Genomic DNA, 26,488 nt, shown 5'->3' with positions numbered 1-26,488 from the left:
CCACCCACAAATCTACGGGAGCAATCACCCGACGATGCTAGAGAGCATCAAGAGGTCTGTGGGCTACAACCTGACATGATGACTCCTTGATGTCCCCAGTCCACCTGGCCATGCTGCTGCTCCAGTTTCAACTGTTCTGCCTTATTATTATTCGACCATGCTGGTCATTTATGAACATTTGAACATTTTGGCCATGTTCTGTTATAATCTCCACCCGGCACAGCCAGAAGAGGACTGGCCACCCCACATATGCTCTCTCTAATTCTCTCTTTCTTTCTCTCTCTCAGAGGACCTGAGCCCTAGGACTGTGCCCCAGGACTACCTGACATGATGACTCCTTACTGTCCCCAGTCCACCTGACTGTGCAGCTGCTCCAGTTTCAACTGTTCTGCCTTATTATTATTCGACCATGCTGGTAATTTATGAACATTTGAACATCTTGGCCATGTTCTGTTATAGTCTCCACCCGGCACAGCCAGAAGAGGACTGGCCACCCTACATAGCCTGGTTCCTCTCTACGTTTCTTCCTAGGTTTTGGCCTTTCTAGGGAGTTTTTCCTAGCCACCGTGCTTCTACACCTGCATTGCTTGCTGTTTGGGGTTTTAGGCTGGGTTTCTGTACAGCACTTTGAGATATCAGCTGATGTACGAAGGGCTATATAAATAAATTTGATTTGAATTGTCATGGTCACCCTGTTTGTCATGGAAACCATCAGTTGAGCCACAGTTCATTAGAGTGCCACTACTCTTTTTACTCAGGTTTGCTTAAACTGAATAAATCACTGATGCATATAGTTAACAAGGCCTTACAGGGATTAACAGTAACCAATCAGATTGTTACCTCTCTTTGTAATGTAATTCCTATAGAATGGGCTGTCTATGAGCTGGCCTGTGGGGGGGGGGGGGGGTTAATGGACAAAGAGAGAGTTAGAGAGAGTATCTGTGTGACAATAGGTGTGTTTTGAACATCATCCATGTACCCTTTGTGACTAGTCACCCACACACACAGCTGACAGGACAAAACGCAGCCAGAATCAAAACAGACAAGAGTCAGACTTTCAGTTGGAAACATGAAGGTCTGTTCGCGTGTGTGTACTGTTTGGAGTAGAATGAAGTACATTAATCAGAGCAGGAATGTAGATTGGAAAACAGAACAAGTATAGTGAAATGGAGCAGAGCTGTACCAGGTTTAGACATGTACATGGAACGGATCAGAAAATATTGAGCACTACCACTGAACAGTGTGGGGTATAAAAATGATGATTTTATTAGAGAAGTGGGGGGAGTAAAGTACCTGGTGGAGCACAGCTACCCCTACGATTGAAGCTTCTTTTCTCCCGACCTGCTTTTAGCTCCATCTCCTTGCTGAAACACACATACACATACGAGTGAGGCAAAGCCAATCTCAGAAGCCTATCCTGACAAGCAGCAACCCAACACAGCAACCTGAAACAGCAACCCGAGTGCAACTAGACCAGAGGTGAGATGTTGTAACAATAGCAACCTGAAACAGCAACCCGAGTGCAACTAGACCAGAGGTGAGATGTTGTAACAATAGCAACCTGAAACCAGCAACCTGAAAGCAGTAAACCCCACCACAGAAGCAAATGTTAGCATTACACACATTTAGCAGGATACCATGAAGTGAAAGCACACAACATACTAGAGGCAAATTCCTGGAAATAAAAGAATAGCCCAGAGGAGTTATATCACCAGAAACAAGAACAAATAAAAGTGTCGAGGCAGTGTGCACCTGGTTCATGTCAGAACAATCAGTTCTCCAATTGAATGTGGGCCACAAACAATAGCGCAAGTTAACATCATTTATCTTGCCCTGGAGGCAGCTCTGCAGAGTGGTCACTAGCTGGCACAGCCACAAAGTCATACAATCTGATTTTAAACCTGACCCTAACCACACTGCTAAACCTAATGCTTAACCATAACCTTAAATTAAGACCAAAAAGCTAATTTTATCCCCATACATTTTTACAATATAGCCAATTTGGACTTCGCAGCTGGCTTATCTACAGGGAAGTTTCTCAGTTCTGCCTCCAGGACAAGACTCATGACAATAAATGTCAACCTGCAACAATAGCTGGGGCAACATCCTAGTCACTGAGCACCCATTGAATGCACACACACACAAAGACGCACAAACACACAGACACTCAAAACAGACATACACACACTGGTAGCATTGGCCGCAGCACTCCACATCAGATCACAGCACCCCATACAGAGTTAAGGTCCAGAGGTTCTGACCCGCCTGTTTTCTGTTCAGACTCATAACCCTAGAACCTCCCCTGGGGCAACTCTCTATGCAGCCTATTCCATCGTCATGCCAACCTCTAACTCCTCCTCCAGTAAGAAAGGGCAGGGCCAGGGGTCTCCTCGGTCCCAACTCCCCCTGTCCCCGCCCTGGTCGTCAGGCGTGGGCGTGGACACCCGGCGGATGACCTTTCTGATGACCTGGGAAATGGGGGAGATAATGATCATGGTCAAGAAGGAGAGAGTATGACCGAGATACACGCACAAACACAAAGAGAGGGTTTAGGTCATTTTGGGAGGAGAGTTTAGAGGAGGTGGGTATGATAATTCAGAGGTGTGTTCTTAGGAAGACGGGTGAATCAGAGTGAAGGCAGATAGTTACTTTTCTAGTGATGATGTTACCGTCTTCATCAGTAAACTGTTCTTCTGTCACTGATTCGCCCGGAATATTCTTTGCCTGTTCTCCCTGTAAGTGTTCATGGTTAGGACTACAATCAGAACTGGTCCAAATGCACCTCAGCCAGTATAATAGTAAACCATTAACACACTTTACATCACCAGCACCATCAAACTGCAAGCAAACCTCTAGAGAAGAGAGAATATCTTTGAATTCCCCAAGAGTTGTTGAGTCAAGCAAAATCAAAGTGAAGTGTCCCTTTAAATGGCATCACAGTGGCAACAGTGAGACACAGAATGTTCCTTGATTTAAAGTCAAGCCATGAAAGCAGGTTACCAGGCCAGGACACACTAACACGCTCGCACGCACACCATTCAAACACTGTACACACACTGTTTGCAAACACACATTTCAGGCGTTTCCTTTATCTCCCATCGCTTGCTGTCAGTTAAGAGAGCCACACCAGTCCACTGCACACCAGTCCACTGCACACCAGTCCACTGCACACCAGGAGGCAAAGTTAAATGAACTGTCTACCGCCAACCCAAACCAAACTTCACCCAGTCTCAGCAGGGTACCTTGAGAATGACCCGGCGCCGAAACACCCTGGTGGTGACAGTCCGCTCCTCGTCAGAGCCGGACTCACTAAAACGCTGCTGATGAATGCAGTTAAGTAACATTACAGATATTGAAAAGGGGATGGAAACACAAAATGCGTAGGTGGTAGAGAATCTTTTTTGCTTCACACAATCCCAGGGATCTTTCTTCTAACACCTACAAAAATAAACAATGGCACATCTGGAAAAATTGGTCCAGTTAAATTTACAGTTGATTTGAAAGTATAGACATCCACTTCATGTGTCACTGTAAAAAGGGAACAGCGATGCACCTGATGAGCAGTATTCACTGTAGTAGACACACATTCTAAAAATAACATTTACAGTACACTATCTTGCATAGTCTTTGCAATTACCTGGACTTTCCTCTCAGATACAAGCGTGCCTTCTTCCTTCCCACGTCCAGTTCTTCCGTTGGCTGAGTCCTGCGATACAGGAAGTGACCCGTCCTGAGGTGGTAGCTCCGTGTTATCGCCATTGTGCCTAGACCTCGCTAGCTCTCCTCTAGAGGAAGAGGTGATGGAGTCACTGGAGTTCTCCTGGCTGTGGGGAGAGATTAGGAAAAATGGTAAATTTGAGACTGAGATTAAATCTCAGATGAATGGTTTAGGATTATAATTGAGATCAACATGGATTAAGATAAAGAGTTAGATTGAGAATAGGATGGGATTGGTATTAAATTGAATGAATAAATTGTGACGAAGGCAGAAAGACTAAGGCGAAGATATTAAATCCCAGTTGTAGTTATACATGAAAGTGTATTTATCCTTAATCCATAACTGTGATGGAATAATTTTGTTTTGTTTACCTATTTTCCTGGCGGTCTAGCAGGTCTGAGCTCACACTGCGGCCGGGTGTGGGAGGCTCCACGTTGACGCTGGATGTGTCACTGTGCCAACCTGGAAGTGAACACACATCTTTTTCTGCCTGTTGCACCTGACTAAGAATCGCCTGAACCCTGGCCTCCGTCATTTCCTCGTCCTCCTCCTCTGAGCCTTCCTCCAAATGAATATCCTCCAACAGTGACTTTAACTTATCTTCTGTCTTCTCGTCTTCGTCTCCATCCTCTTCCTCGGTGGAACCAGACACACCCTGCTCCCCCAATGCCTCAGCCCAGGCCTGGGGGGAGAGATATGCACCCCCTTCTTCCACCACCTCAGCCCCATTCTCTACTGCCTTACCCCCCTCCACCCCCACCTTACCCCCCTCCACCCTCACCTTAGTCCCCTCTTCCGCTACCTTAGCCCCGATCTTTGCTTCTACCACTTTATCCCCCCTCTTCTGCCATCTCACCCACCTCTACCCCTTCCCCGCCACCTCCCTTTACGACGTCCTCAGCCTCCCCCTCAGCCTCCACCGCTGATGCCCCTGTCTGTCTGCTGTCCTCCTGCTGTTGGAGGCTTATGTCCACTTCCTTTTTCTCTTCTTCCACTTGTACCATCAGCACCTGGTCACCTTCAGCCATTCCTGTGTTGGTGGCAGCGGTTGGATCTAAGTGAAGGGTGTGAATGGACAGGGACAGCTCCCAGGGCCTAAGGTGGGTTCTAGTGGAGGTGTCAGGCTCCACACTAGGCTCCATGTGGCCAGTCCAGGGCTCAGACTGGGTGAGGATGAGGGTAGGGGGGTGTGGGTGGAGCTGGACAGGGGTGGGGTCGATGGTGAGGCTAGGGGGTTCAGAGTGGAGCTCCGTGAAGGGAGGGTCAGAGTGCAGTTGGACTGGGGATTGCAGCTCCGCTAGGATGCTGTGATAATCTGTTGGGAGATGATATAAGCACATGGAAGCACTTGACACAAGAAATCCCACATAAAACACACACCACATGGACTGAGTGACAAGGACAAATGCACAGAGACGGATAATAGAACATGCAACGAAAAACACCCACTAATTGTGGTGACACTCAGAGGGGACACTGGTGTCACAAATCACCAGCACAATATTCAGCACTTTTGATTCACTTGAGAGCTATCTTAGAGAAACTCAAGGTAAAATTGTGATAAAACAAAATATATTTATTTAAAAGGATCAATAGTTATGTCCGTGGCAGCTTTGAACAGTTTTATGACAAGTTTCTTCTGTTAAAGGGATGAATTCATATGCAGCCTTTGAGATGAGATAAGAAAACATAAATAAATTATATATACAACCGTTCAAAAGTTTGTGGACTCTTAGAAATGTCCTTGTTTTTGAAAGAAAATATTTTTTTTTTGTCCACTAAAAATCATCAAATTGATCAGAAATACAGTGTAGACATTGTTAATGTTGTAAATTACAATTTTTTTATGGAATATCTACATGTGTTCCATTGGCACGTTGTGTTAGCTAATCCAAGTTTATCATTTTAAAAGGCTAATTGATCACTAGAAAACCCTTTTGCAATTATGTTAGCACAGATGAAAACTGTTGTGCTTATTAAAGAAGAAATAAAACTGTCCTTCTGTAGACTAGTTGAGTATCTGGAGCACCAGCATTTGTGGGTTCGATTACAGGCTCAAAATGCCCAGAAACAAAGGACTTTCTCCTGAAACTCCACTTTCTATACTGGTAAGAGCCAGTTTGCGCTGTTCTGTGAAGGGGGTAGTATGCAGCATTATACCAGATCTTCAGTTTCTTGGCAATTTCTCGCATTGAATAGCCTTCATTTCTCAGAACAAGAAGAGACTGATGAGTCTCGGAAGAAAGTGCTTTGTTTCTGGCCATTTTAAGCCTGTAATCGAACCCACAAATGCTGGTGCTCCAGATACTCAACTAGTCTACAGAAAGCCAGTTTTATTGCATCTTTAATCAGAACAACAGTTTTCAGCTGTGCTAACATAATTGCAAAAGGGTTTTCTAATGATCAATTAGTCTTTTGAAATGATAAACTTGGATTAGCTAACACAACGTGCCATTGGAACACAGGAGTGATGGTTGCTGATAATGGGCCTCTGTACTCCTATGTAGATATTCCATAACAAATCAGCCATTTCCAGCGACAGTAGTCATTTACAACATTAACAATGTCTACACTGTATTTCTGATTAATTTGATGTTATTTTAATGGACAAAAAATGTTATTTTCTTTCAAAAACAAGGAAATCTCTAAGTGACCCCAAACGTTTGAATGGTAGTGTATGTGCGGCATGCCAGGAATACGATTTTGCATATGTGCGATGAGTGGGTTTTATTAGTTAAGATTTGAGTGCGTGTTCAGTCATGCTCACACAGAAAGATAAAAGAAGAGAGGAGAGGGTGAGGGGGCCTAGATTCATATTTCCAGGATAGAGGTGTCGATGCCAACCCAAGGGAGAGGAGAAGAAGGTACGGGAGACACACGGGGACACTGACACACAGGAAAGGGGGACTGGGAATGGATGGGAGGAAGGGCCAGGACTAGGGCAGTGAGACCCTGAAGCTGATATTAGGGGGAGGACGGCAAAGGAGATGGGGTGGGACGAAGGGGGAAATTGGGACCGGCATGGGGTCACATCGGGAGACAGCTGGGGGGTGGGAGTAGAGGAGAGGGCTGTGGCGTCCCCAGTAGGTTTAAGACTTGGTGACTGAGCAGGAGGTGAGGGAATTAGCTGGGGTATAGGAGTAGAGGACAGGTGTGTGGGTTGACTGGGGTCCCCAGTGGGTTGAAGACTGGGGGTCGAGAAGGAGACATGGAAGAGGAGAGGTTGCTGGATCAGGCAGTGGGGACGGGGATAAAGGTCTGCTGAGGTCTCTGGTCTATGAGTAAGACAGAGGACCATTAACTTGGGGATCGGCTGGGAGATAATGGATGATGTGGGGGTGTGGACTTAGTAAGGGAGTGGGGTGTGGAGGTCTGCAAGACCAAGGGGGAATCAGGGTTGAGGGAATGATTCTCAATTTCTCAATCGAGGGAGAAACTGGGAATGAAGAGATGGAGGAGCTCTCAGGAACAAGAAAACATGCTACAGGTGAGGATTGACGATTAAAGATAAACAAAGACATACAAAAAAAATCTAACAAAATACAAAAACGTGTTAGCAACACAAGACAATTATGAATGAGAGGACAGAGGTGATTTTGAGAGATTAGGAAACCGGGAAGGAAAAGGGATTGGGAAGGGCAGAGATGACAGCACAAGACTCTTAATAAGCGCTTAAGAGCTGTTATAAGCTGCCCTGGAGGTTGGGCTGTGGCGATGATCGAGAGCATGAGGGGAGGAAGGTAGTCTGGTTTCACAGAGGAGGAAGCTCTGTCATTCTATCCAGGGACGGCTCAGAGGAACTGGAGGTACTGGAGACTAGAGAACTAAACAGATCTAGAGGTATTGATGAATTCAGACGGTTGAGTCTATGGCTACTCCATGCATTAGGGAACAAAGGTGTTTATACAGTAGTGTCATGTTAAAGGTACAAGGTAATCAGGTAAAAGCAGTGTCTTACAGAATGCACCTGGTTAGCATCATGGATTGTTTTAGTGTTTGCCATCAATTCATCTTTCAACATCCTTCATGCACAAATGCAAATGCATTTTTAGAGGGCTTAAATAATATCAAAGTGGTGATCGGGTCATGGCAATTAAGACCTCTTTAGAAACGTTTTGGGTTTGACATGCTGCCTTCATCATCAGGGTTGATGTCAATTTAATAGTAACCCAGTCATTTCATAACGTGAATTATAATCAATTTCCTGAATTGACTAGGTTAAAAGTGAACCCATGGTACTCTGCATGCTAACATTTCCTCACACTCATTTGAGTGCATGTCAGAAAATGGGTACACTCAAGCTGGAAATAAAGCCATAAAACGAAGGGTCATACATCACCCTATCTAAGATAGGGTACTGTAGTCTCTATAGTCAAATTGCATTCAATAGTATAGCCAGGCAATTTGTTCTTATTTTTGTTACAGTTCTAATGCAAAAACAAAAGAGTGGCAGCAGAGGTAAGAGGTCAGCTAGATGGAGCTAAACTTTACCATCAGCCTGATCCAGGTAAACAGCGTTATCATCGGCAAAACTTCTCGTGCCTGAAATGTTACCATAGTCAAATATCGGCCCCTCCAGTAAAGTCACAATATCCATCCGATTGACTTTGGTCAGCACTCCAGTTAAGGCATCCGCTGTAAGAAAAACAGACAACCCGAAAGTCAGTCAAACAAACACAAGACACTATTGCACAATATGGCAGTTGTTTGTACAATACGCGAGAGGTAATCAATATAAATAGTTTACTATCACACTGCAGTGTGTGAAGAGGGAAAGAGGATTGCCGTTGTCCTCTTCTCTTGTACCAGGAAAATAGGTCAAATGTCCTTTTCTTGTACTGAACATAATGTACTTAGTAGTTCTAAAAGAATGTTGGAGCATGACAAGGATAGGTGACTTCATATGCAGCGGTTGGAATCTTAATAAACATAGAGGCCATTCTGCTTCTACACACAGTACCAGTAAAACGTTTGGACACACCTACTCCTTCAACTGGTTTTCTTAATTTTTTACTATTTTCTACATCGTAGAATAATAGTGAAGACATGAAAACTATGAAATAACACATATGGAATCATGTAGTAACCAAAAAAGGGTTAAACGGATCAAAATATATTTGAGATTCGAGAAGCAAAGAGAAACGACAGCATCATTACTTTAAAACATGAAGGTCAGTCAATCGGGAAAATCTCAAGAACTTTTCAAGCTTCTTCAAGTGCAGTCGCAAAAACCATCTAGCGCTATAATGAAACTGGCTCTCATGAGGACCGCCACAGGAAAGGAATACCCAGAGTTATCTCTGCTGCAGAGGATAAGTTCATTAGAGTTAACTGCACCTCAGATTTCGGCCCAAATAAATGCTTCAGAGTTCAAGTAACAGACATCTCAACATCAATTGTTCAGAGGAGACTGCGTGAATCAGGCCTTCATGGTCGAATTTCTGCAAAGAAACCACTACTAAAGGACACCAATAATAAGAAGAGACTTGCTTGGGCCAAGAAACGCGAGCAATGGACATTAGATCTGTGAAAATCTGTCCTTCTGTCAGATTAGATTTTTGGTTCCAATCGGCATGTCTTTGTGAGAGTAGGTGAAGGGATGATCTCCGCATGTGTGGTTCCCACCGTGAACCATGGAGGAGCAGGTGTGATGGTGTTGGTGATTTATTTATAATTCAAGGCACACTTAACTAGCATGGCTACCACAGCATTCTACAGCGATACGCCATCCCATCTGATTTGCCCTTACTGGGACTATCATTTGTTTGTCAACAGGACAATGACCCAACACACCTACAGACTGTGGCTATTTGACCAAGAAGGAGAGTGATGGAGTGCTGCATCAGATGACCTGGCCTCCACAATCACCCAACCTCAACCCAATTGAGATGGTTTGGGATGAGTTGGACCACAGAGCGAAGGAAAAGCAGTCAACAAGTGCTTAGCATAATGTGGGAACTCCTTCAAGACTGTTGGAAAAGCATTCCTCATGACGCTGGTTGAGAAAACGCCAAGAGAGTGACAGGCTTTCATCAAGGCAAACAGTGGCTACGTTAAAGAATCTAAAATATATTTGATTTGTTTAACACTTTTTTGGTTACTACATGATTATGTATGTGTTATTTCATAGTTTGGATGTCTTCACTATTATTCTACAATGTAGAAAATAATACAAATAAAAAATAACCCTTGAATGAGTAGGTGTGTCCAAACTTTTGACTGGTACCGTAAGTCATCTCAGAATGTAATTTACTATGAAACCTTCACAGATACAAATTAAGCGAGAGAGAGAGAGAGTTCAGAAGGAGAGTGGGATGAAACCGGGTTGTGAAGCTCTGTGGTACACAATCATACAAGTGTAATAGAGTGAGAATCAGTATATAATAACTGTTAATAGAAAGTCACAGGGGGTATAAATACTTTTGGGAGAAAGAGGGACACTCACTCGTTGCGTTTTTACCGTCCCGGCTGACCCATTTCTTTAGTAGCATGAAGCTCTGCGCTGTCAGGGAGTTGGGGTTCTCCACTCGGATGTGGTTGATCTCGTCGACAGAAAAGTCCATTTCCCGAGCTAGCTCTGCAAACACATCAAAAAGCACATTACATCACATCAGTTCAAGACATCCATTTCTATATCATACAGGCTTACTTTTCTCTGATGTAGCTCTTGCTGTTAATGATTCTCTGATCCACCTCTAGGCAGACAACACCATTCTGTATACATCCGGCCCTTCTTTGCACACTGTGCTAACAAAACACCAAACGAGCTTCAACGCCATACAACACTCCTTCCATGGCCTCCAACTGCTTTTAAATGGTAGTAAAACTAAGTGCATGCTCTTCAACCGATTGCTGCCCGCACCCTCCCGCCCGACTAGCATCACTACTCTGGACGGTTCTGACTTAGAATATGTGGACAACTACAAATACCTAGGTGTCTGGTTAGACTGTAAACTCTCCTTCCAGACATACATTAAGCATCTCCAATCCAAAATTAAATCTAGAATTGGCTTCCTATTTCGCAACAAAGCCTCCTTCACTCATGCTGCCAAACATACCCTTGTAAAACTGACTATCCTACCGATCCTTGACTTCAGTGATGTAATTTACAAAATAGCCCCAACACTCAGCAAACTGGATGTAGTCTATCACAGTGCCATCCGTTTTATCACCAAAGCCCCATATACTATCCACCATTGTGACCTCTGCTCTCGTTGGCTGGCCCTCACTACATATCCGTCGCCAAACCCACTGGCTACAGGTCATCTATAAGTCTTTGCTACGTTAAGCTCCGCCTTATCTCAGCTCACTGGTCACCGTAGCAACACCCACCCATAGCACGCACTCCAGCAGGTATATTTCACTGGTCATCCCCAAAGCCAACACTTCGTTTGGCCGCCTTTCCTTCCAGTTCTCTGCAGCCAATGACTGGAACAAATTGCAAAAATCTCTGAAGCTGGAGTCTTATATCTCCCTCTCTAACTTTAAGCATCAGCTGTCAGAGCAGCTTACCGATCACCCGACTACCTCATCCCCATATTATTACATACCCTCTTGCTCTTTTGCATGCCAGTATCTCTACTTGCACATCATCATCTGCACATATATCACTCCAGTTTTAATGCTAAATTGTAATATTTTCACCTCTATGGCCTATTTATTGCCTACCTCCCTACTCTCCTACATTTGCACACACTGTACATAGATCTTTCTATTTTTCTTTTCTGTTATTGACTGTATGTTTGTTTATGTGTAACTCTGTTGTGGTTTTTGTCACACTGCTTTGCTTTATCTTGGCCAGGTCGCAGTTATAAATGAGAACTTGTTCTCAACTGGCCTACCTGGTTAAATAAAGGTGAAAAAAATAAAAAAATAAAAAACACTAGTATGCAGAGCTGCAGTGCAGGAAGTGTCACTCTGAAGAGGGCACTATTTCCTCACAATAATACCGTGTTGGTTTCTTGAGAGAGGGGAAAGCAGGAAGATAGAGGGCCAGATGGCACGAAGACCATGGAGCACCATTTTCTTACCAGTCCAGCTAAGTCCCAGGTGGTCAGCCACGATGGCCATCCGCAGGTCTGTTCGCTCACAGGGACTCTGAGGACCTGAAGGGCAGAGAACATCTATTAATCAACACTGTTCAGTATATTTTCTACTGACTGAAATTGGAGTACAGAGGACTCATTCCTTTTTTGGCCAAGCGTGGAATTTTCCAAATTCATACGGAGTGTTATGCAGCCTCTCCTCTGGGTTTAATATAGACATGTTTAATCAACAGGTTTACTGTGAATGTGAATTGTATTACTCAATGGGTTGGATAGGCTGACAACACTTCAGATTTGGTTTCCAGAATGGCAAGAAAAGGCAGACTAGACACAATATGACCGACTATAGTGTGTTATTTAAACACGGGGGGCTCTGTGAATGTTTGTGAATATGTATCCTCAAAGCAGGCAGTAATTGTCATAAGAACTATACAAACAAAATAAAGTAAAAACATCGGTCAAAAGAGTCATGTACTTGTAGGAGCTCTAGTGGACTCACAGTTCTTAATGGGACTTACACAGTACACATGCGGTCAACCTTTGTGTTTCTGCAAAGGCTAATTAGCTCAGTGACACAACTTGAACATGAAATAGAATAAACTAGAACTGCTGTTTTCAGTAGCCACCCTGCACAGACAGACAGATAGACAGACTCAGTAGCCGTCAACAGGAAACTGGCTGTGCCAGTGCACCAGTCACTACTCTGGCATGCTGAGGTATCTGACAACTAAGGGATTGGGGGGAGAAGGAGGAGAGTCTGACAAGGACAAGTACAGTACATAGTACATAGATGACGATGACAGAATGACGGCTACTATTTTAAGAGAATAAACACGCCACAGGCAATCAATCACAACGACTTCATGCAACTAAGGTTTTAACAAGTGTGAAAGTTTTACAAACTAGGCTTGATCTCCGCGACGGGGGGCGCCCGAGGCCCCGCAACCTGACTGCCTTCCTTCCCACCAGTCCGCCTACTCCTCCTGCTCCTCTCACTGCCGGAGGCCCTGTCGACCTTAGCCCTTACGGACAAGGTCCCGGCCTCAGCTCTCGAGCCTCTACCAGACCTCGACGAGTGGGAGGGCTGAGAGGGGGCCGACAGAGAGGTGCTCCTGGAGGTGCTGTCTTCCTCGGACTGTTCTCCCTGTGTCTTTTTCTCTTCATCTGACAGGCGGTCGGCCAGCTTTAGCGTCTCCCCGCTAATGCCCTTAAAGTACTCAATGGTGCGTTTACAAACCTCGCTGCCGTTTTCCCTACTCGTCTCACCTGCCGAGCTAACCAGAGATCTGTTTTTAATGGGGAACCTGGAGGGTAACTGTATGGTTACTCTCTCCCTGGTAGACTGAGCTGTTACCTGCACTGATATTGGGCAGCTGGTTGTGCTGCTCTTTTTAATATCTTTGATTGGGATTCTAGACCTGGGCTCTACTTTGGCAATGACAGGCTCTGCTCTTCTCCTGACCTCAGCCTTGACAACCTGTTTGGGTTTTTGCTTCCCTATTGCTGTGTCTTGTGTACGAAAAGACCACCCTGGCGCTTTGACAGGCAGCCTAGACTTTTGCTGCTTCGTCTCAGCTTCCTTGACGGCTTCACCTTCTCTTTGTTCAGCCTGAACACTGCTTTCTTCTACTCTCTCTACAGAGTCACTACAGAACAAAGCTTCAATCCTACTGGCTTTCTGAAGTGTGGGTTCAGAAGACGACTGCAAATTAAACACGACACTGCCACACTGTATATAGTTAGCCTGCACGCTTGAGGACTCAAGGTTATTGTTGTTATTGCAGTTCTCTGCAGGGTAATCTCTTCTTTCTAACAGCTTTTGGTCTGTGTATCCACTAGACTGACTCTCCACTGACTGGTTTTCCAAGTTAATGTACTCTGCCATCTGACTTTCTGACCTCTCTGCTTTACATTCTTTGAGATCCCCAGAGTCTTTTTTCACTGTAATGGAGACGGCTATTCCCATCTTAATGGGGGTGCGTAATTTGGGGTCAACCTTAGAGGCCGTAATGGTGCATGAGGATGTGGTCTCGGCTACAGTGAGACCAGAAGGAGAATCGCTACAGCCAGTGCCAGTCTGTGCAGGGCTGCACTTTGCTGATGTGCTGCTGTCTGTGGCAGTCTCTACCTTCACCCCTTCACCCCTCTCCCCTGTTTTTGACTGAGAGGTAACTACCCCCGGACTCTTACCCCCTATCCCCTTGTCCCCTGATTTCCCATCAGAGGAATGCTCACCAATCTGGAAAAATTGAAGTCTCTCTTCAACAAAGTCCCGCTTGCTCATGTCAATTGCACCACTGCGTGTCATCTCAAACATCTTCCCCTCGTGGAAGGGGAAAGGGTTAGGCTCGCTAGTCGGTGTGCTCTCGTCAGTCGGGGTTCTAGCAGGGGTAGTGTCTGGAGTGGTGGCTTGCGACTTGTCATCCACAGACAAACCAAAAGGCTTGGGATCTTCTTCTTTCGCTTTGGCATCAAAAACTCCTTCACCCCCTTTGCTTGACCAGGGGTCAAAGTCTAAGCCTTTCGTGGCAACAGTTTTGAAGGTAGAGTTTAACTCCTCTTCGAGTTGATAGCCAAAGAAGTTATCTGCAAAGCCTTGTCTATCGCACTGTCTATCTGGATGTCTTCCCTCGAGAGTGTAGTCTTTTTCATCTCCAATGTTTTGATCTGAGTTTGCTTTCCCATTATCCCCTCCATCCTCACTTGGTGTTTTCTCCTCCTCTATGACTTCAAGCTTTGATTGACTAAAGGAACGATCACATGTCTTGCCATCATTGGATGTCTTAGGGTCTTGCTCACTCAACCCATCATCCTCATCTTGAAGGTCATAGCCATCGAGAGAGTCTATTTCAGTAGCATCTGTGTCATGAGAGAACTCAGTTGTGGCTATGGAGCAGTCTGTGATTGACTGGTCATTTTGCTCCAAGTCTTCCTCCTCTGCTTTAACAACGCCATTAGTACCTGACTCCTTGTTGTTTCCGTTCCTCTCAGGCTTTTTGGGTTTCAGACGCTTCTCTCCTTCCTCCTTCTCCTTCATCTTGAAGGTGTACTTTTTGTTGGGGATGGGATGGAAGATAGACTCATCATCGCTAGAGTTGCTGTCATCTGCTCCAGGGGGAACTGGAGACGGAGGCTGAACCCTGATGATGGGCTCTGCAAGGAGGTGCTGATCATGCTCCTCTTGGAGGTTCACCTCCATCATCTCCGTCTCTGCTTCTGAGGAGGCACAAGACCCCCTCTTCTCAGGGTCAGAATGCTCTGCCTCTAAAGGCGGAGGTGGGGGAAACTCAATGTAAGCGACTCGTTTCTCTTTGGGTCGTTTCAATGTTTCCTGGTTTCTGTTGGAGGGTTCTGATGAGGCAGGCTTGGTTTTCTCTGGCAGAGACTCCCTGTAGATGAAGGTCTTTCCTTCGTCTTCCTCAGACTCCTCTGCTATTGGACTGGGCATGCCAGGCATATATCCAATCACGGAATCTGTCTTTCTGGAGGCAAGGCTCACCTCCTCGGAGCTTGGTGTCTCAGGAGTAACAGGACTCTTGCCAGAGCTGTCCATGAAAGTTACTTGCTCTAGAGTGTCATCCTCTGGGCTGCCTTGAGGAGATGGGGGCTGTTTTTGTTTGACAGTATAAAATGCTCCCCGTGTCTCGTGTACTGTTCGGCTCTCGTGACTCACTATTTTTTGGTACGTTCCCAGCAGTCCAGATGTTTCTTTTTCATATTGCTTGCCCACTTGGATGTTTACATAAACTGGCAATGGTTTGATGTCTTTGAAACCCTCAGTGACAACTACAGGAGTTATGTTTCCCAAGTATTCTACTTGGTCGCTATCTATACCATTACATACTACAGTTGACTGACTACTATCATAAGAATCTGAGGATTTTTCTACCGATGAGTCGTTTGTAGATTTGTTGGCTTCAGAGCTGCCATGCAACCGATTTCTAGCTAAAGTAGGTATTTGTGATCCTGCCCTTTCACACAGTTTAACAGAGGTATCTAACTTTAATGATATGGATTGATCATTCTCTGAAAAATTACACGGCATTCTAACAGGAATTTGCGATTCCGAGTTTTTTTTTTGACTACCGGTACGTACATCACTACTATTTGGGTTCTCTCGAACCACAAGCTCTGTGTAAATAGTTTTCTTGGTTGCCTCTTCTTTACTGGTTATTCCATCTCTAAAGCCCTGCAGTTCTCTTTGTGAATTTCTGTCATTGCCATGCGCATCTTGAACTAACGTGTGAGCTAGTTTTGACACTTGGGGTTTATAGTTTCCATTTCCATGACATTCCCAAGTTTTGAAGGACTTTTTTTCTTCCTGTTCATTTCCGTTTGTGTCGTGTTTAGGAGATGAGCATATATACCTATTAGGACTGGGGCTTGGTCTACTAGATCCTGTAACCTCACTTTCTAGAACTTTCCTGGTACTTCCTGGACTGTCTGGTGATTTGGCGATATTTGAGCCAGCAAAGACTTGAAACACAGGCAGTGTACTTTCCTGGAGTTTTCTTACTGGGGCATTTGATGTTTGTCCCCATTGTGGACCCTTTTCTTGCTTCTGAGCCTCTTGTTCAAATTTTAGCCTAACAGCGCTGACTTTGGAGGATGACATTTGAGATGGTTTAGAGGCGTCACCCACATTGCCCTGTGAAGTGCCATCACCTGGTTTTCTATTGTCATCATTATACTGTAGCAGCACTCTCCTCTCTGGGCTGCTCGGTAAACTAGCACATTTTCTATCATTGGAGCCAAACCTGTCCCTGAAACGTTCTCTACATTCCTCACCACTGCTCCCATTCTTATAGGTTGATCTTTCAGGACTGCTGTGCGTAGAGCTAGGCCCAGATCGTGTTTCCCTAAAGTCTGACCTGCGGGACTTCTTCTCAGGGGATGAGAGCTCATCGTTCAGTTTCTCTGTCTTATCACGAAAAAACTGAGAGACTTCACTAAGTTTTTCCTCTGCTTCCTTAACAGTTCTGTCTACTCTGTCTTCATATATTAGCTTTTCTCTATTCTGACTCTGTCTGTCATCAGTGACACGCATCCAAACAGAGTGCTTTGGGCTACCAGGTTCTGAGGAATACTGCAATAATGTTAGTTTGTCAAAGTTATCATCTACATTGGCAATTTGACCTGATTTGTCAATGTTTGATGACCTCAAAATATATTCTTGCCTTGATCCACTAGACCGTTCCTGACTATAACTACTCCTATCTGGGGAGTGAAAATGAGACCTGTCCCTCAAATACTCCTCGGTGTCAGAGTGAGAAGAGTCTGGTTTCTCAGAGAGAAGCATTTTGTCTGCAAAGTTGTAGGACTCCCCTCTGAGTTCTGATGATTCATCATCATTATATTCCACTGACTGCTGGCTGAGAAGCTTCAGGGCTTTGTACGAGTCATCTGCCATGAGCTGTGCAGAGCTTGGACGACTGTCGTCTTCCTGTGACATGGGCGTGTTTACTCTGGAAGACTCTAGGTAACAGGGGAGCGATTCTTCAGGCTCCTCCTCTCCCTGTCGTGACAGGCCACTGTTCCCTTGGTAGAAGTACATCTCCTTCTCTGGGTCATTTTTTGTTTCCCGGATGATGACCTCAGTTGGTTCAGTTTTGTTGCCCTTTTCAATATGAACCTCGATTATTCTTTCAACTTTGGGCTTTAAGTTTATATCCCTCTGCGATGTGTCATCATTGCTGGCCCTGTGCTCAAACAGTCCAGCAAGTTCTCTGGAGGGATCCCTGCCGGACTGGAAAGCTTTCATGATATCATGCACTGACATTGATTCTTCCATCCTCTCTGATGTATTCTCTTTACTCTGGGGTTTGTGGTACACCATTCGTGTGGTAGTCGTGATGTGGGTCTCTTCCTTCACACGCATGCTCTTGCCCATTGAGTCATCGTCCGGGCTGATTTTCATCTGAAATGATTTAGTTTGGTCCACATTGGATGCATTCAGACCTTTGGGTTCTGCATCAGTGTATCGAACTGCCCTTGTATCCTCCATCATTGGTTGCTTGTTATCTTCAGGAGACTCATAACTCCTAATAACACGAACAACCTCAGTCCTTGTCTCAGTGATTACTGGTGGAATATCCTGGAAAAGTGCCTTGGGTCCCATGCCTTCCGCACTCTGTGGGGCAGAGGGTGTCCTTTCACTCCTCGTTTCAAAGCCACTGTCTGAGAGGGGACTCTTGTCCTGGTCATGTGAGATGTCATCTGGAGATTCTAACATGGCATCAGGCCCAAATAGCACATCTGCTAGTTTACAGAGCTCCTTTTCTGAGGCAGAGGACCGCATGTTTGCGGGTGGCATTTTCAGCTTGTGCTCAGGTTTAAGCATTCGTTTTTGTTTCTCCTCTCCTTCCCTTCTAACCTCATCGGATCTATGCTTTGCATCTGCAGTTTTTGAGATTGAGCCACTGCCAATGTCATTTGTCAAGTAGTCTACTACCTTCAATAGATTAAAATCTCTGTCTGGTATAGTCTTAGTTTTGATTTGTGGAACCACTGTCTCATATCTTGGTGGATAACTCCAGTTGCTTGGCTGGGGATCCACTGGTGCTTGTTTAGAGCACTGTGCCTCATCTGTTTTATTAATTTTAATAGCCGTCTTGGTATCCTTGGTCAGTATCTCACTAACTTTGACCAGGTCCTGTTTAACTTTCTCTACAATTCTGCAAGGCTCCTCGTCCTCTATTTTAGCCTCCTTGGGAGAGTCCGACTGGAAACCTTTGGAGGCTGAACTTGGTTCTGTTTGCAAGATGTTAGACATCCGTATCAAGTCCTCTTTCATTTCTGCCACGTCCTTCATTATCTCTTGGCTGGAGGACAGCGGAGATGAGGTGGTGGATTTCAGGGCAGTCGGGGGCATAAATAAGGAGGATTTGATAGGTGACAGAGTTCTGGCAAAGGAAGACTGGGCTGAGTTCGTCTCAGCAGGCATAGTTTTTCGAGAGGACGAGAGGGCAGCAGCTGGCGTTGACACTTCAGGGAGCTTTTTAAATTGGGGCTCTGGCAACACATTTATAACCGAATACACTGGGACCGTCATGGTGCCAGATGTGACAGTGGTGGTAGAGTTTGGTGGGGACCTTAGAGTGGCATATAGGGAACTAGAGGCTGAGGATCTTATGGATTGGTAAGATGATGACGCTGAGGAGGACATGGACTTCAGAGTGCCATATCCAGAGGCAGAGCAGGAATTGAAAGTCTTTTCAACCTCGTCAAAGGCTGCATTTACGCTTGTCGTTGCTGCATTGGTGGTTGCCTGTATCCTCTCCTGTAAGCTGCTGGAGAGTAGGGATGTGGGCGAGGAGGAGCGGTACTTTGTAGGGGACACTGTTCCATTGATCAGAGCTGCAGCACTAGGAGGAGTGTTGGCTTTAATTGGTGAGGAAAGGGAGGAAAATAGACTTAAGGGGTCTGCATTGGACCGGACAGAGGAGAGGCCAGGAACAGTTTTTATAGGAGAGGACGATGCTGTGGTGCCAGTGCCCACCATGACACCCTTGAATGGCAGAGTTGAACTGTACATGTTCAGTGAGGATTTGGGCGAAGCAGGTGGGCTCATGGTGATTGATGACCTCTCTAGCAGACACCCCACACCAGTGGTGATGGGAGAGGTTCTAGAAGACAATGCTGCCAGTCCCTTGATGGAAACGGGGTCTGGAACGCTTCTGACTGGCGATGACAGGAGACTGGGGGTGACCTGAACTGGGTACTGGGTCTGCTGAACTACAGTCTTAATTGGGGATGAAATTGTCCTGTACGACCTGATGGGGGATGCTACGTCGCTGACTGACTTGATGGAATGGGCCGGTGAACCGCCTATGTTGGACTTGATGGGGGACGCCGAGGTGATGGACCACACGGACTTCAGTGGAGAGGCATTGGGCGTGTTGGACGATGAACTGGAGTGGGAACCGAACCCAGACTTGGCTTGCTCAGAGACGGAGACAGGAACAGCCGACCACGCCTGATAAGATCTCGTTGAAAAGACAGGTTTGTAAGCGTAGCCAGTAGGCTGTGTTCTCTGCGAGCTCCGATCAGTTGTTTCTTGAATAATCAAACCAAAGATTGAACATAAATTCAACAAAAAAGAATTGAAATAATAAAACAGAGAAACCAGAGAGAGAAAGTTGGCGTCAGTAGGCCAATATTAATCAAAGCAGCAAGAATAATACAATGGTGTATTTCTACAATGTCAATTACTATCTAAACAAAGGTTGGATGAAAAGTGATTGTTTGAGGTCAATGGTCTGTCACAAATAGAAAAGATACAATATATCACACGATGAAGCATATGAGGCAACGAAATGCTTGAGATAGCTAACAGTGGAGAAGAAAATATTAGAAATGTACCAAGACAACAACCATTCTAACCATGTATGACTTTCGATGTGCTTTGTCCGTTTGCCTTTTTGCTACAGTGCCTTTTATATGCTTGGTGCACTTCATGATCATATGTTTTCAATGCCAACAATGATCCCACAATCATTTTGGTAGATTATTGGTGCAATAACTGTCTCAAGGGTTCACTTATTGATTGGTTTACACATAATGAAAGAGGCCCCGAACAATCGCAAAGCCCATAAGAATGAGGTGTTCTTCAAAAGGATGAAAAAGATACAAGACAATCATTTAATTTGACACAAGGTTCAAAATCTTTTTCAAAAATAATAAATTAACATTTGGACGTTGCAATGCCAGTTGTTTTCCCACAAATGTGATGAGACAACAAAAAACTGGAAAATAAATTTCACAAAATGGAGAGAGGCTGCAAAGAATAAGACACAGTAAACCATGCAGGTGTTGTCGTGGATGGATATGAATCATGACGTCCATGATGACATTATGCAAAGTGCTCATAATTCTACACTATGGATGTATGGATATATCATAAAGGCAATATCTTACACTGCATATGAAGTTGTACAACATGACTGATATTTTGCATCAACTGAAGATTTATGAAAGTAAAAATGTTAAACTCACTCGCTGCAGGGTCGGTCAGATAGCTGTAGCGCTTACGCAAAGCTAAGGAGGCAAAGGTATGACGTCGGTCTGGTTTTTCAGTCTGCAACAACAAAAACAACAAAAGATGTTTTAACATAAAATATAGATTGGATTTAAAGGCCAAAAAGTTATCCTCCCCTTTTTCACACTACCGCCAGAATTTCTCCCATTTTGTGGTTTTGAAATAAAATCAAAATGATGCATTTAGATTTTCTGAAGTCCATGTTGTTGAGATAGTAGGCACTGCAGGTCACAGTGTTGTACGTCACCTTCGGCTGATGACTAAAATATCCATGCTTTCCTCTGATTGGATAGATTAAGTGTAGCATTGGTGGTGCGGTTTAAAGTGTATTTATCTCTCTAATTTTGAAGAAACACATGCAATATGTGATTATTCGATTTGGAGAACTCTGGTGAGATGTCCACAAGCTGACACTGAGCACCTGATCTCGAAAATAAATGATTTCAAGAGGACTCACTCCGTTAGTCATGGATGAATGTTCTTTTGAGATCATGAGACGTAACGTAACTGAAGGAAAACACTCTTGAGCTATGGCTATAAAACATGAAACATTCATGTCCTCTTTTGCTGACTAGGTCATGTTGAGCTTTCCTCATGCAACGAATAACTCATTGGTCTTGTATAGGTGTGAACAAAGAATTGGCAGAAGATGGCTGAAACCACAACCAAGCTGGAGTACTATGGACTACGGCGCGGTTTATCCTCTATCTGCCATTCCGAAAGCACATGTACTGTATGTCACGCTCTCTGAAAATAGTGTGGAGGGATGGTGTTTCCTACTAGCCTTAACTACTGAACACATATGGAATGAAAGAAATGGAAAATAAGCCAGGGTGTGGTACACAAATTGCTCCACTTGGCTTGGGATGAGGACAATAATAATGAAACCTGTTGAATTGAACTGTCATTCATGCATTACACAAAGTCACCTGACTTCTAAGCAATGATATAGATCCATTAGGCTGCAGAAGCCTATATGTATCATCAGTCAAATAACAATAATCACCACACATTCATATACACTATTGATGCTAGCGTTCACAATAACAAAGCAACGGAAAAACCTCAAAGCAGTCCATGCGATGAACAACCATGTGTTTACCTCATCATCAGGATCAGACTCCATCATGTCCTGTTTGCTCCCAAGATGCATTGCAGAGAAGGGGAAAGATGACACAATGACAGCGGGTGGTTTATAATGGGTGTGGTTGGAAATAAACATCAGGAAATGAAAATGTAGCAGCTGAGGGCAGCAAACCATATGGGCTTGGACAAAACCATAGAATGAAATAGTCCACAGCCCACCAAAGATCCAGAAAAGCAGCAAAAAGCACAGCAATGTCATTCAGAGTTTTTGAACACCACATAGAGAAATGCCTCCATAATGTAGGTCTATTACTCTCCCACAATTTGAGCCAGGCAAATGAGGAATATCCTGTGTATGACTGAATGTGTGTTTTGTTGGGGAATATAATTGGCATTGGCAATAAAAGACACAAGCAGCAGGCATTCTAACCAAACCGGAGGTCAACCTCTCCACTCTGGTATCGCTGCTGTTACTGTACTCGGTCATTCAATTCATTTACATGAGGATGACATGATATGGCCCAGAGAAGATATCATTCAAATATCCACCTACCTTCTTATGAGTTGGCAGTGTGATATTCAAATTGCATATGGCTGTCTGTGGAAGACCTTTAGTGGTTTTCGGCTCTTTCAAAAATGAGAGTCGACCACATGGTTCTTGGCCCATGTCTCTGACCTAAGGATCAACAACAACATGTCCAATAAAAACATTCATTGATTTCTATACAAGATATACAATAGAGTAGATCAGGGCTATTCAATTCTGGTCCTGGAGGGCCAAAACACTTCTGTTTGTTGTTTCTACCTGGTAGTTAATTGCACTCATGTGTTGAATCCCAGCTCTGAATCAGTCCCTGATTAGAAGGAGAGGATTAAAACCTTGCGTGTTTCGGCCCTCCAGGACTGACATTGAACAGCCCTAGAGTAGTCTGACGTTCTTTTTTTGGTGCTTAAAAAAGTAATACGCGCTAAAAATGGAAATGAGCATTAGAGCTTACAACATGTCAGTAGGTTTGAAGGACGATCAAACTCTGGCACACCTCTATAATAGAAAAGTGTGACCCTATTACATATAAGAAGAGGAGGAAAATGTGACGCTACCTTCACATTGAAAGGAAGCCGGTTCTCTTTGAAAGAGAAGAAGTTGAAGATCAGCTGCTGCCCGCTCTTGGTAAGAGGAGATAAATTGCCGTAGCAATCCACATGGATAGGCTTGCCCTCCAAGACCTGTAAAATCATTATCAACCAGAGCATGTCAATTCATAAAAACCATGTATCTGTGGCCTGTGTCAACATATTTTGCACATGTGTGCAGACGAGTGTGTTGGTGCAAGTGAGACCCACCTCAATGTCTTTGCTCCTGGCCACCTCTTCAAAGTTCTCCTGTTGTTCCAGAGTCTTGTCCACCTTGTCGTCCGTCATGCAGAAGCAACGGAGGCGTGACTCCACAGGATCGTTCATCTTGGCAAACACCACAAACTTGGCCAGATACGGCACACAGATCAGCTCCCGGTATAGCTGAGAGGCCAGACCGACCGTCTCAGGAATCTGGTGGCAGTCTGCAAGCCAGAACCTGGAGGTAAGGAAGAAACAGAGGGCAAAGCTTCATTTGTTGAAGCCAACCAGTGTCTTTTTGGCAAGAGCTTGATTGATAGGGCCATAATAATTATAATGCATAAAAAAGCATCACAAAACTTTGTTGATAACTACTGACCTAAATCCAGACTTGCCAATGAGCGGATGGCTACACTTTCAATAGAGAGGCCGTATTATAGCTTACTCTTGGAGTAAGAAGAATTGGTGCTTACTACATCAAATGGCACGTAATGTTTAGATGGGTGATAGTATATTGCTCTGAGCTGAAATGTTCACCTCCATTCTATGCTCTAAAATATCTTCACCAGCTCGCACAAAAATAGTCACTACATATTTCAAATCTCCATGTTTATCAAATCAGAGGACATTCTGCAGCCTAGCAACCCTCTCAATGAAGGTCTAAGGTGTAAATCATATCAGTTTGGTCTGACATTGAAAAGTGCTGAGGCACATGACTAAAATAATCTACTGACTAAAGCCAAGCAGTGCTCTCTGATAATATCAGGTTCTACACTGGCCACTAGACTGGCCGTTAGAATACACAGGACCTTATTTACAGTAACCCATAATTCACTGTGGCCACTTGGTTAATTAAGACTTGTTAGTGAGGTAAATCAATACCTGGGTGGCGTGTTAACTGGTTGGGAGCATGTGAGAAAGCATGGCCTTACCTGGCCGACACGTTTGTGGTGAAGGAAACACAGTCTGTGACGAAGGACAGCGGAGTAGTTCCTGTTATGTCCTCCCACTGGGCAGGAGATGTTCCACCTGGATGGAAAACCACGGGAAAAGACAAATCCCCATTCCTGGTTAACCTTTCATCCACCTACTGCAAACCCTGTCCTCCCATCCTGTCTCCAAGTAGGAGTGAACCTTATTATCATTGAAGGTCTGAACCAATTTGAATAGAGGTATGTTCTCAGCCACAGAGGTTGTTCAGAACATGGACTTGCCTGTGATGCTGCAGAGGAGGCGCAGGCAGGGGGTGGAGTCTCCCCTGGGTCCACTGGGGTGGCCCTCTGCCGATCGGGGCGGTACAGGGATCGTCATGGTAATGGGCTTGTGGAACTTCCTCCTCCTGGGCTCCACAGTAACGATAGGGCTGAAGGTGGCCCTGTTGCCGAGGAGATTCCTCACCATGTCATCTGGGACGGGCTGAGCCTGAAGGGAAGGGGGAAACGAGGGATGAAAGGAGTGAATCAATGTTCTCTCATTTGTTTAAATTAGCATAATACCTGTAGCACTGAGAAAAGCCATTATCGTTTACAAGAATGTCATTGGGGCGGCAGGGTAGCCTAGTTCGAATCCCCGAGCTGACATGGTACAAATCTGTCGTTCTGCCCCTGAACAGGCAGTTAACCCGCTGTTCCTAGGCCGTCATTAAAAATAAGAATTTGTTCTTAACTGACTTGCCTAGTAAAATAAAGGTAAAATTAAAATGTCAAGAAATTGCAATAGAATGAAAGTAGTCAATTCATCATGTATCAAAACCATGCTCTTAGCCAAAACGTTGCAAAATTAGGTCAAAGCTTAAAGCATAACAGAGACTAAAGGAGTTCCTAAACAGTATAGCTAACTGATTGACTTGGTGTTCAGACCTGCAGGCCAACGCGTATCTTTTTGGTGAGCGCCCCCTGTGGGAAGGAGGCCTGGACCATGGGCACGGTCAGGCTGGTCAGAGTCCCGCCCTCTGGACCCATGTGGTTACTCTCCTGCTTGATCCTGGACACCACCGCGAAGTACTGGGGGAAGTCCCTGGTGATGATTCGACAGATACGCTTCTTCTCCAGCTCAGCATTGCTGTCCAGTTCTGTTGGAAAACACATGAACAAACATAGATGGATGAAGGAATATATCCGATAAGTTATGTATGTGTGAATGACGAAGGAATGATTGGATGTGTCAGAGAGGGTCTTCAATTACATTAGCAATGTTGACCTGTGTGTAACGTACCTTCGTCCATCCCGTTGAGAATGTCTGTGATGTCACTTGGATGGCAGTCGTACTGGTGTTCCTTCCATGTGTCACCGTTGTCACTCCTCAGCACGATCAGTTCCCTCTCCTTTCCCCTCATGGAGCCGAAATGAGGAATCTCCACGATCACAGGTCTAGAAGGGAGCAGAACACCCAGCGCTAGTTCAGAGCCCCCATAGAGCCAAAATGGTGGATCTTCACATTCAAAGAGCAAAAATGAAATAGAGTTCCGTGGCTTCTGGAAAGGAAAAACCTACCCCAGAAACTGGGCTCCTGCGGGGCCGACCTCCACCAGGCGGCTGACCAGGCCCTCTCCCTCCACCATGGGTGGGGGGTAGGCCAGTTTGTGCCTCTTGGCCAGGCGGCAGGTGATGCGGGTGGGAGCCGTGCACTTCCGGGGCGGGATGATGATACGCATGCCGTTGCTTCGACTTCCTCTCATGGAACCCCCACGGGCATCCACCATGAAGCTGACCAGGAATCTGCCGGCGCAGAAATACAAATATTAGACCAGGAAGTGGGAAGCGGGAAAAGAGAGAGAGGCTATAACCAATGACACGTGAGATGGACGAATCCCATGCTGTGACCACCTTACACCCAAACACTCCGAAAACAGAGAGTAGAAAGAAAATACAAGAGAGAGACAGAGATAAGATATGGTGCTTCGAATTCTCAAACTTGGCAGGTCTCACCTCTGACACTTAACAATGTCTTAGAACAACCTTTAAGACACTGAATCTGTACAGAACTAAGAGGTGATGTAATAGAGGGTAAAGGGGAACTTCCCGCCAAGATCAATCCCTCTGAAGCAGTGATTAGTGACTCATATTAAACACTGTTACAAATGTTTCACCCCAAGTAGAAACTAAATGAATTCACAAATGAAAGAATGTGTTTAATACACGACGTGTTACATTCTAATAAATAAATGCAGTTTGGGCTTCCCATGAATTGTGGAAACTGGCACCGGTATTAGTAAGCTATTAGTAGAGGAAACAAGGGAATGCTAAAGTGAAATGCCTCGTATAGTAT

General features: G+C 44.8%; 1 protein-coding gene across 6 annotated transcripts in view; it reads right to left on the bottom strand.

Moving 5' to 3' along the window:
- LOC124041196 (ankyrin-3-like) overlaps nt 1-26,488 on the bottom strand; it is a 121,879-nt gene that overhangs the window by 2,092 nt on the left and 93,299 nt on the right. For 4 of the 6 annotated variants that reach the window (XM_046358475.1, XM_046358473.1, XM_046358476.1 and 1 more), the window contains 18 exons: nt 25,714-25,938; nt 25,436-25,590; nt 25,081-25,292; nt 24,436-24,643; nt 24,154-24,250; nt 23,231-23,459; nt 22,988-23,113; nt 22,440-22,562; nt 20,758-20,839; nt 11,749-11,823; nt 10,164-10,295; nt 8,210-8,353; nt 4,090-4,180; nt 3,638-3,824; nt 3,243-3,320; nt 2,650-2,733; nt 2,346-2,468; nt 1,294-1,364 (listed from right to left, as the gene is read on the bottom strand). In XM_046358475.1, the coding sequence (XP_046214431.1) occupies nt 1,314-1,364; nt 2,346-2,468; nt 2,650-2,733; nt 3,243-3,320; nt 3,638-3,824; nt 4,090-4,180; nt 8,210-8,353; nt 10,164-10,295; nt 11,749-11,823; nt 20,758-20,839; nt 22,440-22,562; nt 22,988-23,113; nt 23,231-23,459; nt 24,154-24,250; nt 24,436-24,643; nt 25,081-25,292; nt 25,436-25,590; nt 25,714-25,938 (2,422 nt within the window). In that variant the 3' untranslated portion in view covers nt 1,294-1,313. Of the gene's footprint in view, nt 1-1,293; nt 1,365-2,345; nt 2,469-2,649; nt 2,734-3,242; nt 3,321-3,637; nt 3,825-4,089; nt 4,181-8,209; nt 8,354-10,163; nt 10,296-11,748; nt 11,824-20,757; nt 20,840-21,902; nt 21,933-22,439; nt 22,563-22,987; nt 23,114-23,230; nt 23,460-24,153; nt 24,251-24,435; nt 24,644-25,080; nt 25,293-25,435; nt 25,591-25,713; nt 25,939-26,488 lie in introns of all 6 variants that reach the window. The other 2 variants (XM_046358471.1, XM_046358472.1) reach the window with 1 other exon arrangement.

Source organism: Oncorhynchus gorbuscha, linkage group LG08 (genome assembly GCF_021184085.1).
Source record: "Oncorhynchus gorbuscha isolate QuinsamMale2020 ecotype Even-year linkage group LG08, OgorEven_v1.0, whole genome shotgun sequence".
Lineage (NCBI taxonomy): Eukaryota > Metazoa > Chordata > Actinopteri > Salmoniformes > Salmonidae > Oncorhynchus > Oncorhynchus gorbuscha.
This window is presented reverse-complemented; position numbering and strand designations above follow the sequence as displayed.